General features: G+C 41.2%; 1 protein-coding gene across 1 annotated transcript; it reads left to right on the forward strand.

Moving 5' to 3' along the window:
* Window positions 1–68: 68 nt before the first annotated feature.
* Window positions 69–9154, forward strand: pgm1 (phosphoglucomutase 1). Its single transcript, XM_033964806.2, has 11 exons — window positions 69–429; window positions 1489–1651; window positions 1731–1874; window positions 2420–2545; window positions 3928–4118; window positions 4705–4859; window positions 4929–5044; window positions 5506–5641; window positions 6791–6974; window positions 7752–7886; window positions 8960–9154. The coding sequence occupies exons 1-11, from the start codon at window positions 184–186 to the stop codon at window positions 9047–9049; spliced, it is 1686 nt and encodes a 561-aa protein (XP_033820697.1). The 5' UTR covers window positions 69–183; the 3' UTR covers window positions 9050–9154.
* Window positions 9155–17847: the final 8693 nt, after the last annotated feature.

The raw sequence follows: 17847 nt of genomic DNA on the forward strand, positions 1-17847 counted from the left end.
CAGGGGGCGTGTCTGTGTAGGGACGCGCGTGCTCTGGGGGGCGTGTCTACTCTGGGGGGCGTGTCTGCGCAGGGGGCGTTCCCGGTGTGTCCGTGCTCTGTCCTCTTTCTGCTCACTCTGCGGTCCCTCTGCTCGGTCCCTCTTCTCTCCTGCGGATCACTCGGGGCTCAAACCTGCCTCACGATGGTGAAAATAAGCGCGGTGCAGACTCGGCCGTACACGGACCAGAAGCCCGGGACCAGCGGGCTCCGGAAAAGAGTCACGGTGTTTCAACAGAACCAGAACTACGCAGAGAACTTCATTCAGAGCATCATCTCTGTGATCGAGCCCCGGGACAGACAGGAGGCCGCGCTGGTGGTGGGAGGAGACGGGAGGTTCTTCATGAAGGAGGCCATTCAGCTCATCGTCCAGATCTCTGCGGCCAATGGGGTCAGTGCACACAGGGGTCAGGGACATGAGCCGGAGTTAGCTCGGCTTCACTCGGGCTGCAGAACAAACTGAGCAGCTCTGGAGTGTCACACTGGTGCAAATATGAACTCACATTATGTCAGGCTCCTGCAGACACTTGACTCTGAGGCTGCATGGCTCCTTCTCCAGCCCTCTGTGCTCCTGTCTCTGGTTTTACCTCTGACATTTGGGCAGTTGTGTTAGCATGTAGCATGTCAAGCTAGCACCAAGTCCAAGCAGGTTCATTCTGCCTTTAAGCTTTAGTTTCTCACAGTATCTGAGTATTCTACAGCTTTAGGGTTTGCTTAATGACTGAAAAATATATTCTACAGCTGAAAATGGAGCGGGAAATAACTCAAAATAGACTAGCATGTAGCATTCTGGAGCTAATAATCAAATGAAGGGCATGTTTAGATGGAGCTTTTAGATTTGTTATGTTTGAGAGTTTGTTTATATCATAAATGTTCTGGTTTATATCTTGTCCATTGGCTTTAATGACACCTGTGGGCAGACTCATTCCCTGGACATGCCCCAGGGGGAGTGTTTTACTCTTCTGGACAGGGGGCAGCAGGGGTCACTCTATCGCCCATGACCTTTGACATTTCAAACAGTATCTCTACCTCGTGTTGCCTAATGCGTGTGCACAGGTCAATGTGTGCAGACTCTTAATTTAAAGCAGAGAAAGCACTGTGCTTGAGTGTTCAGTGCAGAGATGTGTCTTTGTGACCACAGGGGGGCGTCCCTGGAACGTGCACTTGGTCACGTTGTGTTCCTGCCCCTCCTGGAGTTGGGCTTTTACATGTTTAAACCCATTCATTGTTAAATGAGTCATGTTCTAACGCTGTTACCTCCTCAAAAACAGACCTGGATAAGTAGCCCTTTATTATTAGTCTATCATTTGACGCTTCATTTGGCTGAACGCTATGGGTGAATCACACTCACTTAGTCCAATTCTTTATACAGTCTATGGTTCAAAATAATGGTTTGTTTAAGTAGCTGAAACACACACGTACAGCTTGTTCAGTGTGTTCTCTTTCTCAGATCGGGACCCTGGTGATTGGTCAGAATGGCATCATGTCAACTCCAGCCGTCTCTTGTGTGATCCGTAAAATAAAGGCAGTGGGTGGGATTATCCTCACTGCGAGTCACAATCCCGGAGGCCCCAATGGGGACTTTGGCATCAAGTACAACATCTCCAGTGGAGGTGGGTTCATTGTACAAAAGCCATGTTTAAACCAAAACGTTCTGAGTCGCTCCAGTTAAACGTATTACTTTGTCCACAGGCCCTGCTCCCGAAGGCATCACAAACAAAATCTATGAAATCAGCAAAAGTCTGCAGGAGTATCACATCTGTCCAGATCTGAAAGTCGACATTTCCAAAATTGGCAAGCAAACATTTGAGGTTGACGGCTTCAAACCGTTTACAGGTATTTTTATTTAACAGCACTCTTAAAGGTGTTATATTACACAAAACTGACTCTTGTGAGCTTTAATCCATGTTCTAATGCTGTTGCCTCAAAAACAGACCTGGAGTTGTGGTTTGTTTCATTCACACATGTTTGAGTAACACTTCATTATTAGTCTGTCTACATCTCCAAAGATCAAAATGCTCTGTTCTACCTTGTGATGTCATGAAGCTCCTTTTACCTTTAGTTCAGTAGAGATTGACAATTCCAGTGCTGAAATGATTCTAGGTGTGTGGAGTTTAAAAACACAGTGGCGCACTTCCTGTATTATCACATGATGACATCACAAGGTGAAAGTGATAGTGTTTTCAGTTTGAGAGAAGACCTCAGCCTGAATCTGCAGGGTTTGTGTGTTAAACATGTGAATGAAATAAAACACAACTCCAGGTCTGTTTGTGATGAGGAAACATTAGGACAGAGATCAGAAACCACGTGATATGGGCCCTTTAATCTGAAATAATAAAACACATTATAATGACTTTTCTCCTCATTTTCACTGTTTCTAGTTGAGATCGTGGACTCTGTCGAGGCTTATGCTGAGATGCTCAGAGGAATATTTGACTTTGCTGCACTGAAGGAGCTTCTGTCTGGACCAAACCACATCAACGTGCGTCTGGATGCAATGCATGGAGGTACTGAATGGAGCACACACTGTCTGTAGAGTAAAGAGATTATAATTTTAATGTTTTTAAATAATTTTATGTAACATATATATTGCTAGGTTTCTGTCTTTGTTTATCTTTATTTATACAGGGGAACCCAATGAGCGCTTGGGCTTTTTTTTATGGGCCCTGTTTAAAATATAGAACAAAAAGAAAAAACACACAAAACAAATGCAAAAAGTCTATATAAAACATAAAAAATAAAAAAATAGCTCGGTTTCAGGTGACAGCATTCTGTATCCCAATAATATTTAATCCAGATGGGACAGCTAAAATGTATTTTTAAAATGCTATTTACTGCATGACCACATGATGGGGGTGTGAATGGCTGATTTCTTGGCCGTGTGTGTGAATAGAGAGAATCGCTCTGTGTTTTTCAGATGTGGGAGAGTTGTGCTTCCATAAAGAGACAGGGTCTGCACCTGTCGCCACCTGTCAGTGTCACACAGTCATATGGAACCATGTCCCAGCAATGTCTGCCATCAGACAGACCATCTCAATGCCGTGGCCAGTGAACCTCTGACCAGAACGTTAACTTCAAGTTTAGTGGCATGGTCCAGTCACTTTGATCAGTTAGTTTGACCAGAACTGAAGAAGCGGCTTGAATGAGCAGCGAAACGTCTTCACTCCTATAACGATTTGTCCAGTGACAGATTTAACTTTGGCTTTTGCTATAACTGATCATGTTCAACATGTATGAATTTACCTTTTGGCTATTTATTACATGACTAGACAAAAGTTTGGACACACCCTCTCATTTGATGTTTGTATTGAGTTTTTTCATTATTTTTACTACTTTCTACATTTATACACATGGAAAACATCAAATATATGAAGAATTATGTAGTAAAGAAGAAACGTTAAGTCTCTGCTAAACAATTTTTTTATATTTTATTTTTAAATCCTCAAAGTCACACTCTTTGCTTTGTTGAAAAATATTTAGTAGATTTATATACAGCACTTTTCCACCTTCAAGGCTGAAAGTGCTTTATATCAAGGACAAACTCACCCATTCACGCAAACATTCACACAGACACTGAGGTCTTGCCCAAGGACACAAAGACCGCATTCATCTGTAGGAGCTGAAATCAAAACCAATGATGTTTATGTCAAGAGCAGGATTTGAACCTCCAACCTTCAGGTCAGTGAACAAACACTCTACCAACTGAACCACTGTCTGTATATAAATGTAGAAAGTAGAAAAAAAAAACTTGAATGAGAGGGTGTGTCCAAACTTTTTACTGGCAGTGTAAGTACGTTAGCAACAAAAACTGTCTCTTGCCTGAACCTAGAATCTAAAAAAATTTTTAGTTGAAATTAAAGTGGTCACATGTCTCTGTTGTCTCCTCCAGTGGTTGGTCCTTACGTCAAGAAGATCGTCTGTGAAGAGCTGGGTTCTCCTGCCAATTCTGCCGTCAACTGTGTCCCTCAAGAAGATTTCGGAGGTCACCACCCAGACCCCAACTTAACCTACGCAGCTGATTTAGTCAATACAATGAAAGGAGGAGAGTACGACTTTGGAGCAGCGTTTGACGGTGATGGTGTAAGTTAAAATACAGTTGAACCCAGATCTTTGCGCCGATATATAGGGGCAATTTTGGTAATTTTACCCGAATTCTTCAATTAAATTTAGTACAAACTCATCCACCATATTGTTTTACTACAAACTGGATAAAAGAACAGTGTAGTCACATTACAGTGCCTCTTCTGGACTGACGTGTTCAGATAAAGCTTTATGTTTATATTCTTTATGCAGATGGAGGGAGCTGGTTGACCAAACTAAATATCGCCCTCTGCTGGAGATGTAAGGGTGATGCGCTACAAATCGATTATATCAGTACTTACACACAATCTTATTAAAATACTGTTTGTGAATGGGTTTCATGTAAAGTGCTTTGAGCCTTGAAGGTGGAAAAGCACTGTATAAAAATGTGACTATTTACCAAAGCAGAACAAACAAAGTTGTTTTTAATCCTAAATTACGTCTTTACACTATAATGTAATGTAAGTCTAGGTAAAAGTACTCAGACTATGCAGAAAACAGTGCTCTGATTGGACCATGTTTTCGTGTTCTGTAACTACATTTTAAAGTATTCATCTCTGACCTTGTTCCTCATCGTTTTCCTCAGGACCGTAACATGGTGCTAGGTAAACATGGCTTTTTCGTGAATCCGTCTGACTCCGTGGCCGTCATTGCCGCCAACATCACCGGCATTCCTTATTTCCAGAAGACGGGGGTCAAAGGTCTGGCCAGGAGTATGCCAACGAGTGGTGCGCTGGACAAGTAATGCCATAAACAAATCGTTATGTCAGTCTCGTGGTTTTTGTGTTTGACTGAAGTGTTTTTATGAAGTGTGGCAAAGGCTTTGAAGATGCAGCTGTACGAGACCCCCACCGGCTGGAAGTTCTTTGGGAATTTGATGGATGCTGGAAAACTTTCACTTTGTGGTGAAGAGAGCTTTGGAACGGGTGAGTCTCCTGAGCTGTTAAAGCCACAATATGTAACTTTTTAGACCAAAAAATCTACAAAAATAAAAGCATGTTTTTTTATTTGGGTTGTGTTTAATGTCCTTACTGTGACCAAGCTTGCTTCTCCACAAACCTGACTCTTATTTGGCCAGGAGGAGGGCTTTTCCTGTTTGTTTCCATGGTAATATTGTTTCTTTAAACATAAATAAACTTTATATGTATATAAACATTTATAATCACACCTGTAGAAATAAAGATACATGAAATTAAACAGTAGTGTGGCTATAGTGCAAGACAGTATTAGTGCAGTTTATGAATTTCAAAAACTCATAATGTAAACATGTTGAGGTACATGAATGTTCCGAAATGTGGTTTTAACTTTCTATTTCCATGGAAACATACAGATGATGTGCCAGCTGTAGAAACTCCCTGCCTGAACACTTTTTGTCTTACACCCAAAGGCTCTGATCATATCCGGGAGAAGGACGGGCTGTGGGCGGTGTTGGCGTGGCTGTCCATTTTAGCCACGAGGAAACAGAGCGTTGAAGACATCATGAAGGATCATTGGCACAAGTTTGGGAGAAATTTCTTCACCAGGTCAGTTTCATAACGATGCAGATCTTTGATGCCCTCTTGTGGGCTTTTGTAAAATAGCAGTTTGCAGTGACGTCATGCTGGGGGTGCTCTACATGCATTTCTATTGGCAGAATGTTCAACAGTTGCCATGGTGACACAATGCACACATTAGTAAACACTGTCAAAGAGATCGTTAAGATCGTCTGAAAACTCAAGAAAAAATACTAAATGCATTTAAAGAGCTCCTTTTCAAGAGCCTGTGATCAGTCTGAGCTCTGAGGTCCTGAGGTCCTTAGGAGTTTGATTTTACATGTGTATGTGACTCACTGAAAAACTGTTGGCTAATGCTAATGCTAGCTAGCTTGTGACTGTAATGCTATTTGAGAGGGACTTGTTTAACAGCACAAATCAGCTCACCTGTTTGAGTTCGGCTAAACCAGCTCTTTCTTTTCATATTGTGTTAAAACCATAGACTGTATATAGTTATGGCCATTGTTAACCTGCTAGCCATTGCAGTGATCATGAGTGTACTTCTGGCTCCATAGACTCTGGCTCCAATTCTCTTTCTGTATAAAAATTGTGTCCTCTCTCTCTGTAACTGCTGCTATCAGACTCATCATTTGGTCTTATATTTTCATATCAATCCGCTCTACATGCTGGGATATTTATATCACTATTGTGTCTGTAAATCAAGATGTGAACATTAATAACAGACAAATCAGGCGCCTTCTTTCCCCGACGTTGCTCCCGCTGATGTTAGAAACAGGTTTGATTGTTAGTGTTGCTAAGCGCCTGTTCCCTGGTAAACCAGAGGTGCAGACGGGAATGGGCGTTGCCTTCAACAGCCTCATTCCTGATTGACTCTTTGGTTGCTATGATACGCTTGGTCGAATTCCTAATATGTAACTCTGCTCCAAATTTGCCGCTATAACTGCTAGCCTTGATGAGCTTCAATTGACTGGAGCCGCTGTGGGTGACGTCACGCTCACTTAGTGTACTTCTTTCTACAGTCTGTGGTGAAAACAAAGCTCATATTAAAGTCTAACAAGCCTCAGACAGAGCAGTGCCTACAGTTAGCATCACACCCCCAGAGAATGTTGATGGCGTCAGCTGCAAACTATCAGTCACAAAACTGTTACTTGAAATGTTGAAAGTTTCCTTGTTGCTCAGGTACGATTATGAGGAGGTTGACTCTGATGCTGCCAACAAAATGATGAAGGATCTGGAGACCACCATGTTTGACCCCGCCTACATCGGCAAGAAGTTTTCGTCAGGAGGCAAGACTTACGAGGTGGCCATCGCAGACAACTTTGCCTACACAGACCCAGTGGATGGAAGTGTGTCCAAAAATCAGGTATGAGGAGCAAGGATTGGAAACCAAAAATGAGCAAGTCTACAATGTTGTTTTCAGGCCAAGTACCTCCATTTTTGTTTTACTTTTTTAAAATTCCAAGTTTGATTATGGGCAGAAACCTAAGGAGTTTGTAGTAACAATTAAAAACAGAGTCTTGCCAAACACACAAAAAGAGCCATATTACACTATGTTCTGATCTCTGTTCTAATGTTGTTTCCTCATCACAAACAAACCAGGAGTTGTGTTTTATTTCATTCACACATGTTTAACACACAAACCCTGCATATTTAGGCTGAGTTCTGAAAACACTCTGATGTCATCTGATGTCATCATGTGGTCATACAGGAAGTGCTCCACTGTGTTTTTAAACTCCATACACCTTCATGAGAATCATTTGGATCATTACAGCCCTGGAATTGCCAATCTCTACTGAACTAAAGGTAAAAGGGGCTGTTAACCTGAAAACTACCACTTCATGACATCACAAGGTGGAGTAGAGCATTTTGAGCTTTGGAGATGTAGACAGACTAATAATAAAGTGTTACTCAAACGTGCGAATGAAACAAAACACAACTCCAGGTCTGTTTTTGAGGAGGAAAAGGCATTAGAACATGGATTAAAGATCACAGTCAGTTTGTGTGACGTTGGACCTTTAAAGTCCCTCCTGCTTCAACAGTTAAAATAATGTGTCCATCATTTAACTCCCTGTCCCAGCTGCTCCAGGTCGCTTGATTATATGTATGTTTTGACAGCATATCTCCTTTGTCTTTCTTTCAGGGTCTTAGGATCATTTTCTCTGACGGTTCCAGGATTATTTTCCGTCTGAGTGGCACAGGCAGCGCAGGGGCCACCATCCGCCTCTACATCGACAGCTATGAGAAAGACCCTCAGAAGATTTACCAAGACCCCCAGGTCAGGAACATCAGGAGCGTCGTCCAGCCGCTGTGTGCACATCAGACCATGATATCATAATATTATATAAGCATATAAGGTTTAATAAACCACTTCACCAAGGCCAGAAACACAGACATAACATGTTCTATCAGTGCAACAGAACATTTTTATCTTTATGTATTTACTATTAACATTTTTTTTTGCACATACAGGACCATTAACAATTTAATAGATTTTAAGTCAAAGCAGTGTCGTCTTTCAAACAGGGAAAAGCTCCATATCTGATTTTTTAAAGACTGCCTTCCATTACATTTGTATAGCTGTGTAATCTAATAGTAAGTTTAACAGTTTCAATTTCAACCTTGTTTTACAAGTAAGAAAATTCTTCAGGATTTGAATGTTGTAATGTCAGTGTGTCAAATGAAACAGGAGCTCAGGAGAGAGATGGACGAGGTCACGAGGTCAAAGAGAAATGAACCTGAACAGAAAGCTACTGCGCACATAGAAATATTATTGTTATGTTATTAATATTAAATGTTATGACTTTTGATTATTATAAACCAGTGACGTCACGGTGGGAGTGTTCTACATGTATGTCTATGGTGGAATGTTTAGGGGTTACCATGGAGACACAATACACATTTTGGAAAAAAGAGAAAAGTTTTAAAATAGTGTAAAATAAGTTTTGTATTTTTCAAAGAGCACATTTTCAGGAGCCTGTGATCAGTCCGAGTGTTCATGGTCCTGTTTAGGAGTTTGATTTGAGTCTCACTGAAAAACTGTTGGCTAATGCAAATGCTAGCTAGCTTGTGACTGTAGTGTTATTTGAGAGGGACTTGTTTAACAGCACAAATCAGCTCACCTATTGTAGTTCAGATAAGTCGGTTCTTCAGATTGTGTTAAAACAAAACTCAGATTAAAGTCTAACAGAGCTTTAGACAGTGCAGTCCCTACAGTTAGCATCACACCCCCAGGAACTATTGATGACATCAGTTGAAAAGTATCGATTAATATATTCAGCGACTCTTCATGTTCAGTTTGAGCCATAACCTATATCGTCTTCCTCTTCTTATGGTAATGTCTTTGTCCAGGTGATGCTGGCGCCCCTGGTGGACATTGCCCTGAATGTCTCTCAGCTTCACGAGCGCACTGGACGCACTGGCCCCACAGTGATCACATGATCCATCACCACAGCAACAGGATGCCTCTTCCCCCGGGGTGAACGCTGTCTCGGCTTCAGACACTGGTGCTCTAGTTCTAATATGACCACAGAAATAACTGATATACTGTAATAAAAGTACTACAGCTGAAGTAAGAGTAACTGCTAGAGTATAACATCTGATTTATTCTTACAAGTTAATGGAATTGGACGGACAAAACAAAAATAACGCTCAAAATCTGGTATTTTCAAAGGATGGAACACAACATGATGCAAGAGATATAAATATTCAAATAATTTATATTGTTAATCAAACCTTTAGTCACATTAGAGTACTGTTACTTTATGCAAATTAATACTCGAGTAGGAGTAAAGTACAGTGTTCAGAAACTATTATGTACTCGAGTAAATGTAACTGAGTACTACCCACCTTTAGGCTCTATAAACACCATCATAACCCTGCTTTACTCATTTCAATGTGAATCGGCGTTCATTAAGTGTTGCGTAGTCTGTGTATTGTAGAACGTTCTCATGCAGAACTCTGTAAGTGTGTTGTTGCTTGCACTGCCATGTTTTTACTGTAGCAACAAACCCAGAAATGTCTACGGCTGATTTGTTCTCTGCGCTTAAAATGAAGTTCCTCAACATTAACAGTGATGGAGTTAATCATTCAGTTCTGCTTCTCACCACAGGAGGGCACTGTGGCTTGAAACACTGTATTGTAAATATAAATATTAGCAGTACACATGAGACCTCCGTTACAGTGAGCTAGAACATTTCACCATATTAATCACATGTATCGGTGGTTTTCAGATTTTAAATTGTGCTGACGTCATACTCCCACATGGGGGCAGTAGACATTTGTTCCTACTGATTACATTGCACTTTGTCACGAAATATACAGAAGGTAAATTCACAGATCTGTATTAAATATGATTGATAGATTGTGATTTAATTTGAAACCCAGTAATACTTTATGTGGGACAGCTTTCGGCCTTTTAAATCCATTTCTTCCTGACTGACCTTGTGCCTTCCTGCAATCATGTCTTCTACACCTTCTAATAACCTGAAACCATCAAGCCCACAGAGAAAACGCGTTTCTTTGACCTTAATAAAAGTATCTCTAAACCAGAATGCTGTGGTTGTGATGTGAGACGGTACATTTCCGTGTATAAATCTGCAGTGGCCTGAGCCGACCTGGACTTTGAGTTCTGGAGCTTTCACAAGGAAACCGAACACATCAGGTTTAATGACGGCCTCTTATGAGCTGTGAAATAACTCTTGACAAATGTAATTACTCCGTCCTCCTCCAGCCCAGAGCCAAGATCTCGTCAAAAGTCTCTAATATTGGACAGCTTGTGAAAAATGGCCTCTTAAAACATTCCAGAGGCTTGAAAATCCACAAACAAATCATTTTTTCCCTTTTTTCCAGTGTTGTTGTGCAATGAACGTCGACGTAATCTCGATTAATGAGAGCAATAATCGTTTGGGGAGGTCGGGGAATCCGGGTTAAATGCATCCTGGGAGAATTATCCATTAGAAAGTATTTAAAGGTGCATTATGTAACTTTTCTGCTGAGTGTGTAATCCCTCAGTCATCTAGGTATGATCTACAGTCTGTATAAAGAAGTGGACTGAGTGTGTGACGTCACCCACAGCGTTCAGCTCCAAATGAAGCTCATCGAGGCTAGAGCAGTTATAGCGGCTAATCTGGAGCCGAGTTTCATATTTGGAATTCTGATTGCGAGTATCATAGCAACCAAAGAGCCAATCCAGAGCGAGGCAGCTGAAGCACCTTTGGCTTAACAGAGAGCGAGCACTTAGCAATGCTGACATATCAAACTTCTTGTTAACGGTAGCCATAGTGACCTTGGGGAAAGACACCACCTGATTTTTCTGTTATTAATGTTCATATCTTGATTTACAGACACAATAGTGAAATAAAAACCCCAGGATCATGTGGAGCGGGTTAATACGAACATTTAAGACCAAAATAACGAGTCTGACGGCAGCACCTCGTCTTGTCTCTATGGAATAATTTCACTTGAATATTAATAAGTTAAATGCCATACTATGGAAATTTCTAGGCAAAACAATAATATCTAAAAGTATGGACAAGCAAACCTCTAGAAAAGTTGCATCTTATTCTACTTTTTAGAGTTTATATACACACAGAAGACATCAGATATATGAAGCAAGATATAAGCTTGTGTATAGGGAGGATTTAGGAGTTTATGGAGGTACTTTTTGTCTTTACTACATAATTCCATACATCTTACCTCATATATTTGATGTCTTCTGTGTGTGTATGAAATAAGAGTTGGTCATTTTGTGTTTGAACCAGTTGGAACTATTTTGGAGACTATTTGCTGGATAAATGTGAAGTGTTTCCTTCTACAGCTCAGTATCTGGACATAAATTGTAGGCCATTACGTTAACAAGCAGAAAATCAGGGGAAAACGACTTTGAACAGAGGGGCCACAGTTCGACCCAAAATGTCAGCCGCGTCCCGATGTCCTGATCTCATTACTTCTGCTTGTTTACACTAATTTGAAAATCTCACGTGATTTCAGATGTTATGACAAGTCCATGTTAGCGGTCTGTCATGACTTATTCAAAAATGTAACTTCACCTTTCCAGTTTTTATAACACAACTCTGAAGTTAAAGTTGTGTTTGCAAACAGCTCCGATGTGTTCAGTTCCTCCAGTCAAATATATAAGGATCTGAAGGTTGGTGGTTCGAATCCCGCTCTCGACATAAACATCATTTTTGGAGTTGCCAGATCCATGGACCCAGAGGTTGCCGGTGCGACTTCAGCTCCCACAGATGAATGCTGTTGTTGTGTCCTTGGGCAACACACTTAACCCCCCTCGCCCTCAGTGTCTGTGTACACTGGTGTATGAATGTGTGTGTGAATGTGTGAGTGGTCCTTGATTTAAAGCGCTTTGAGTCTTGAAGGTGGAAAGTGTTATATAAAAATGTGACCATGACCATTTATGTGGAAAAAAATGTCTGTTTTTAAAATGCTTTTTTTAACAGGGCTGAATCATGGGGGAAAAATAATACATTTTCTGGCAAACGTTGATTAGATTTGTGATTTATGTTTAATGTTTAATTCTGTTTAAAGTTCACATTTTACACACCTCCAAAGAATTGACAAAAAGACTGGAATCTGAGCTGATAAACTAAACTAAAATCACGTATTGATACTTTGCAGCTGACGTCATGAACATTCCCTGGTGGTGTGAAGCTAACTGGAGGCACTGCTCTGTCTGAAGCTCTGTGACTCAACATGGACTTTAATCCGAGCTTTGTTTTAACACAATCTGACCATAAAGAGCCAACTTATCTGAACTACAACAGGTGAGCTGATTTGTGCTGTTAAACAAGTCCCTCTCAAATAACATTACACTCACAAGCTAGCTAGCATTAGCATTAGCATTAGCCAGCAGTTTTTCACCTAGTCGTTCTCACCTTTTTGAAAATCAAACTCCTAAACAGGTCCTGTAAATGTGCTCTTTAAATCACTTTTTTGGCTACATTTTGCTAATGCGCATTGTGTCGCCATGGTAACTGCTGGACATTCCGTCATATGCGTACATGCAGCACACCCCCAGAGCAACATCACTGTCAAGTATCAATAGTACACGTCTAAACTACAGGATTAGCAGTTTTTATGCAGACAGGCCACATTTGGAGCGCTTGTCATGACATCAGATAGTCACCAGGGGGCGTACATAAACACCGCTCCACAGCTGTTAGACTTTACAGCTGTTAGAGTTGGCGCATGGCGAGGAAGTTTTAAAGGCTGTTCATTGGTTACTTATAAAAACACAAAGATGCCATTCTCCCATATAAACGAGGCCTAAGAGTAAAACATTATGAGGGCAAATTAGGTGTTTTTCTGGCAGGATTTTGGTAAAAAATTTTTTTTTACTTGATATGACCGAATTTACAACTATCACATTTGAGGAAAAAACTGCTGATTCTATTAAAAAGAGACAAGTCAAAAGCTACATTAAAATAAAGGGTTAAATCGGGGGTGTCTAAACTTTTCTCATTAAGGGTCACGTATAAAAACACACACAAAGCTGAGGGCCAATTGAGGGCCATAGACTGGTCATCAGTAAATGTGAAGTGAAAAAGTGAAAATCTGTGTTGTTATTATAAGTTAGACTGAACCACTAGACCTTTATTCATGCTTACATCCTCAATGGGACACATTAAATGTTTGAGAAGGGCAGTAAGTAGAGTATCAGAAATGGACAGTGAAAAAGTACTGTTTAAGATAATATGGGCCAATTCACCTGGAAGCAAGAAAAATGGGTTTGAGGGCCGCATTTGGCCGATGGGCCACAGTTTGGGCATGCCTGGCTTAAATCACCTGCAGAAGAACTGGATTCTGTCTTTTTGTATTTTTTCTTGAAATTTCTATTGCTATAAATCTTAAATATTTTTTTTGTTTTTTTATAGTTAGAGGGTGACTGGTCGAGCGGTCAGATCCACTGACCCACAGGTTGGCAGTGTGATTCCAGCTTCCACTCATGAATTCTGTCATTGTGTCCTTGGGCAAGACACTTTTCCCCCTCTCCCCCAGTGTTTGTGTACACTCGTGTGTGGATGGGTGAGTGGTTACTTCATGTAAATGCTATAGAAAAATGTGACCTTTACCAGTGTAATTTTTTTGCTCCGAGAAAAACTGTGATCCTTTAAGTGAGGTCACAAATGGGTAGAGCATTTAATTATGATTTATTTTAACTTTATCATGAACCAAATAATCATTTCTTAATAATACTGAATCTGTAGACAGTTTTATGGCGGGTGGAGCTGCGTCAGTACAGAACTCTGCACTTAACGTTTATGACTCAACACTCGCTTTTGTCGATTTTCATGGCACAAGTTCAACACAAACACACACACACATACAAACAAACACACACACACTAACACATACACACAAACACACATAAACATACAAGCACACACACAAGCACACCCACGCTAATGTACATAAACACACAAACAAACACACACACAACCTCCTCTTGTGTAATAATCTGAGGCCAAAATAGTCTTAAACTGTTTATGTTAATAGATTTTTTTCTAGACCAGGTTCCAGGTTTAGTTTGTCTTCATCCCTGACAGACACTGCTCACTAGAGCCTCAGAGTGGTTACATGATGTTGATGTGACTGTTTAGCTGATTTAAACACCGCCTATCGGTGGAGACAGGACAGCGCCACCTGCAGTCTGACTTCTTCAGGACAGTACCAGAGATGTGTGAGAGTAAAAAGCCCCCTCGTCCCGGTTTAAAGTGCCCGTGGGCACGTTTCCGTATTTCGAATGCAAACGATGGTCTTTGTTGTCCTCTGTCTCAGTGATGTGTTGTGTTTTGTTTCATTCGCACGTCTACATCTGTCTACATCCCCAAAGCTCAAAATGCTCTGTTCCACCTTGTGATGTCATGAAGTGGTAGTTTGTTGAAGTTAACAGCTCGTTTTACCTTTTGTTCAGTAGAGATTGGCAATTCCAGGACTGAAATGATCCAAATGATTCTAGTGAAGGTGTGTGGAGTTTAAAAACACAGTGGAGCACCTGTATTACCACATGATGACATCACAACGTGGAATAGAGTGTTTTCTGTTTGAGAGAAGAACTTAGCCTAAATATGCAGGGTTTGTGTATTAAACATGTGTGAATGAAACAAAGCACGACTCAAGGTCTGTTTGTGACGAAGAAACATTATAACAGAGAATAGAGTCATGTGGGCCCTTTAAACAGCATAATGTGGGCCCTTTAAACTGCAGATTCCACCTTAAATTTTATTACTTTTTAATTTATATAAACGTACATAAAACATCGGCCTCAGGGGTTTAAACCACTATTGTCCCGTCCGTCCTTGGGGATGGCTCAAACTCTGTATCCTCTTTAGAAACTGTCACGCCGACTTAAAATAATATGAAGAAAAACTGCAGCAGACGCAGGGTTGAATGGCTCCTTTGTCCAGCCCAGTGCTCGCCTGATTGGGGCACGGTTTGCGTTCCATTTTTGGGATTTGGGATGAAAGAAAAATTGGATAATGAGGCATTAAATACTGGTATTACTAGACTTTTGGAATCACTGACATATGTTTGTGTTTTAAAGGAGAAGGAGGAGATGTGTTTTGTACCAAGTCTGAGTGAGGAACATAAAGGAACATAAAGGCCACACAAACAGATCTGAGGTTAGAAACACCACTGATCTGAGCTATTCTACGTTATTATAGTTATATCAAGTTAGCTCTATAGACAAACCCAATTTACTCTGAAAAACTGTCCCGTCTCTGTAACTGCTGCTGTCAGACTCGTCATTTTGGTCTTTTTATTTCACTGTTGTGTCTGTAAATCAAGATATAAACATTAATAACAGACAAATCAGCCTTCATTTGGAGCTGAAAGCTGTCATGACATCACACTCACTCCGTCCGATTCTTTACGCAGTCTGTGGTTTGCCCTGGAGAAAGGAAAAATCCTGTCAAATATTTTGTATTATTCAGTGATGTGGTTTTGGGCTGAACAGAATAAAATGGCAATGTAACAATATGCAAGTTTGAAGTGGACCTGCAGCAGCCTTCAGTGTGACTGAGACCCAACAGAGACAGATCTGTTTTTATTTATGATCACAATTTGGTCTTAGTCCTGGTTTAGCCCTGGTCCTGCCCACGTCTTAGTCCTGGTTTAGCCCTGTTCCTGTCCCAGTCATAGTCCTGGTTTAGACCTGATTCTGTCCAGGTCTAGTTCTGAGTAACAGGTCTTAGTCCTGGTTTAGACCTGGTTTAGTCCTGGTCCAGTCCAGGTCTTAGTCCTGGTTTAGTCCTGGTTTAGTCCTGGTTTAGTCCTGGTTTAGCCCTGGTTTAGCCCTGGATGAGTCCAGGTCTTAGTCCTGGTTTAGACCTGGTTTAGTCCTGGTCCAGTCCAGATCTTAGTCCTGGTTTAGTCCTGGTCCAGTCCAGATCTTAGTCCTGGTTTACTCCTGGTTTAGACCTGGTTTAGCCCTGGTTGAGTCCAGGTCTTAATCCTGGTTTAGCCCTGGTTCAGTCCAGGTCTTAGTCCTGGTTTAGTCCTGGTTTAGACCTGGTTTAGCCCTGGTCCAGTCCAGGGCTTAGTCCTGGTTTAGTCCTGGTTTAGTCCTGGTTTACTTCTGGTTTATTCCTGGTTTAGCCTTGGTCCAGTCCAAGTCTTAGTCCTGGTTTAGACCTGGTCCGGTCCAGATCTAGTTCTGAGTCCGGTTTTGGATGTGGTCTGTGCACTCGATGATAACACATATTTTTTAGGGTTTTACACACTTTGAGGGAGGGGCTTAAGTTTAGCCCTCTTGTCCATTCATGCCTCATTCAGAGCATTGTTGCCATAGCAATTAACAATTCAACTCAACATATTACATCTTCGATTGGTGAAAGTGCTCGGAATGGCACCTGTAAACAGGGAGCTTGAACCCATGAATTGGCTGTTTGGTTTTAATATGATGTTACACACTGGGTCATTACGTCTCGCCTCGTTTGTATCTCTCCATCTCATCGACTGACATCAGTGACATGTTTGAACAAAGAGGGTTCTTGTCCACTGCAAAAACCCGAGGGATCTGCTCTTAAAACAACAAGAGAAAAAACGCTCCAGCCAGATGACGCACGCTCACAGATTTAATAATATCCGACTTGAGTCCAAAGATTCAAAATTCAAAGTCAATACGGCTCTGTGGAGACAAAATAAATAAAGATAATACTTGAGTCTGTCCTGCTCAAAGCCCAACTATGGCCCCAGAGTGATAAAAAGGAGCCCCGTTGCCATAACAATTAATCAAAACAAAATATTGCAGCGAATATTTTAAGTGGAATTTGACAAGGACACGTCTGGTGAACGCCTGTCGCACTTCAGGACAGTTCCGCCTCATTGTTTATTGATCTGCCAAAGCTCAAACACGAAGGCTCTGTGCTTATTCAGTTGCATGTGAAATCATAAAAATCATAAAATCATATATAAAGATCTAAACCAGAGGGGGTGAAGAGTTTAATGGAGAACTGTGGCTTTGGTCCCAGCTCCTCGGCGCTCAGGTATGTCCTTGTTTTGTTTGTCTCGTTGAAGGCTTTGCTCCGATTCCCAAACATGACACATTGACACCAACAGTAATTGTTTGGGTCAGCAGTAGACCATCAACTCCGCTAATGAGGCTATGCTAAAGTAAAGCCGCGTTTGGGTGAGATACAGGGAAATGTGTTGTTTTGGAAAGACAGCAGCTCGGTTCACTCCCTATGTCCCTATGAAGAAGTGGACTAAGTGTGACGTCCTCCACAGTGTTCAAATGAAGCTCATCAAGGCTAGAGCAGTTATAGGGACGATTTGGAGCCCAGTTCCATATTTGGAATTCCAAACACAAATGTCATAGCAACCAAAGAGCCAATCCGGAGCGAGGCTGTTGAAGGCAACGTCTCTTCCTGCTCCCTGATAAATCAGCTGTACAAGTGCTAAGAAATGTTATCAATTAAACCTGTTGCTAACGCTAGAGGAGCGACCTTGGAGAAAGAAGGCGCCTGATTTGTCTATTATTAATGTTCATATCTTGATTTACAGACACAATAGTGAAATAAAAACCCCAGGATCATGTAGAGCGGGTTAATACAAACATTTTAGGATCAAAATGATGAGTCTGACAGCAGCAGTTACAGAGAGAGGGGACACAGTTTTTAGCAAGTGAATTGGAGCCAGAGTCGATGGAGCAGGAAGCATGCCTATGATCACTTCCTGTTTGGAACGTAGCAGCTAGGGGGTTAGCTATGTCCATTTCT

This window comes from Periophthalmus magnuspinnatus, chromosome 4 (assembly GCF_009829125.3).
Source record: "Periophthalmus magnuspinnatus isolate fPerMag1 chromosome 4, fPerMag1.2.pri, whole genome shotgun sequence".
Taxonomy (NCBI): Eukaryota; Metazoa; Chordata; class Actinopteri; order Gobiiformes; family Gobiidae; genus Periophthalmus; species Periophthalmus magnuspinnatus.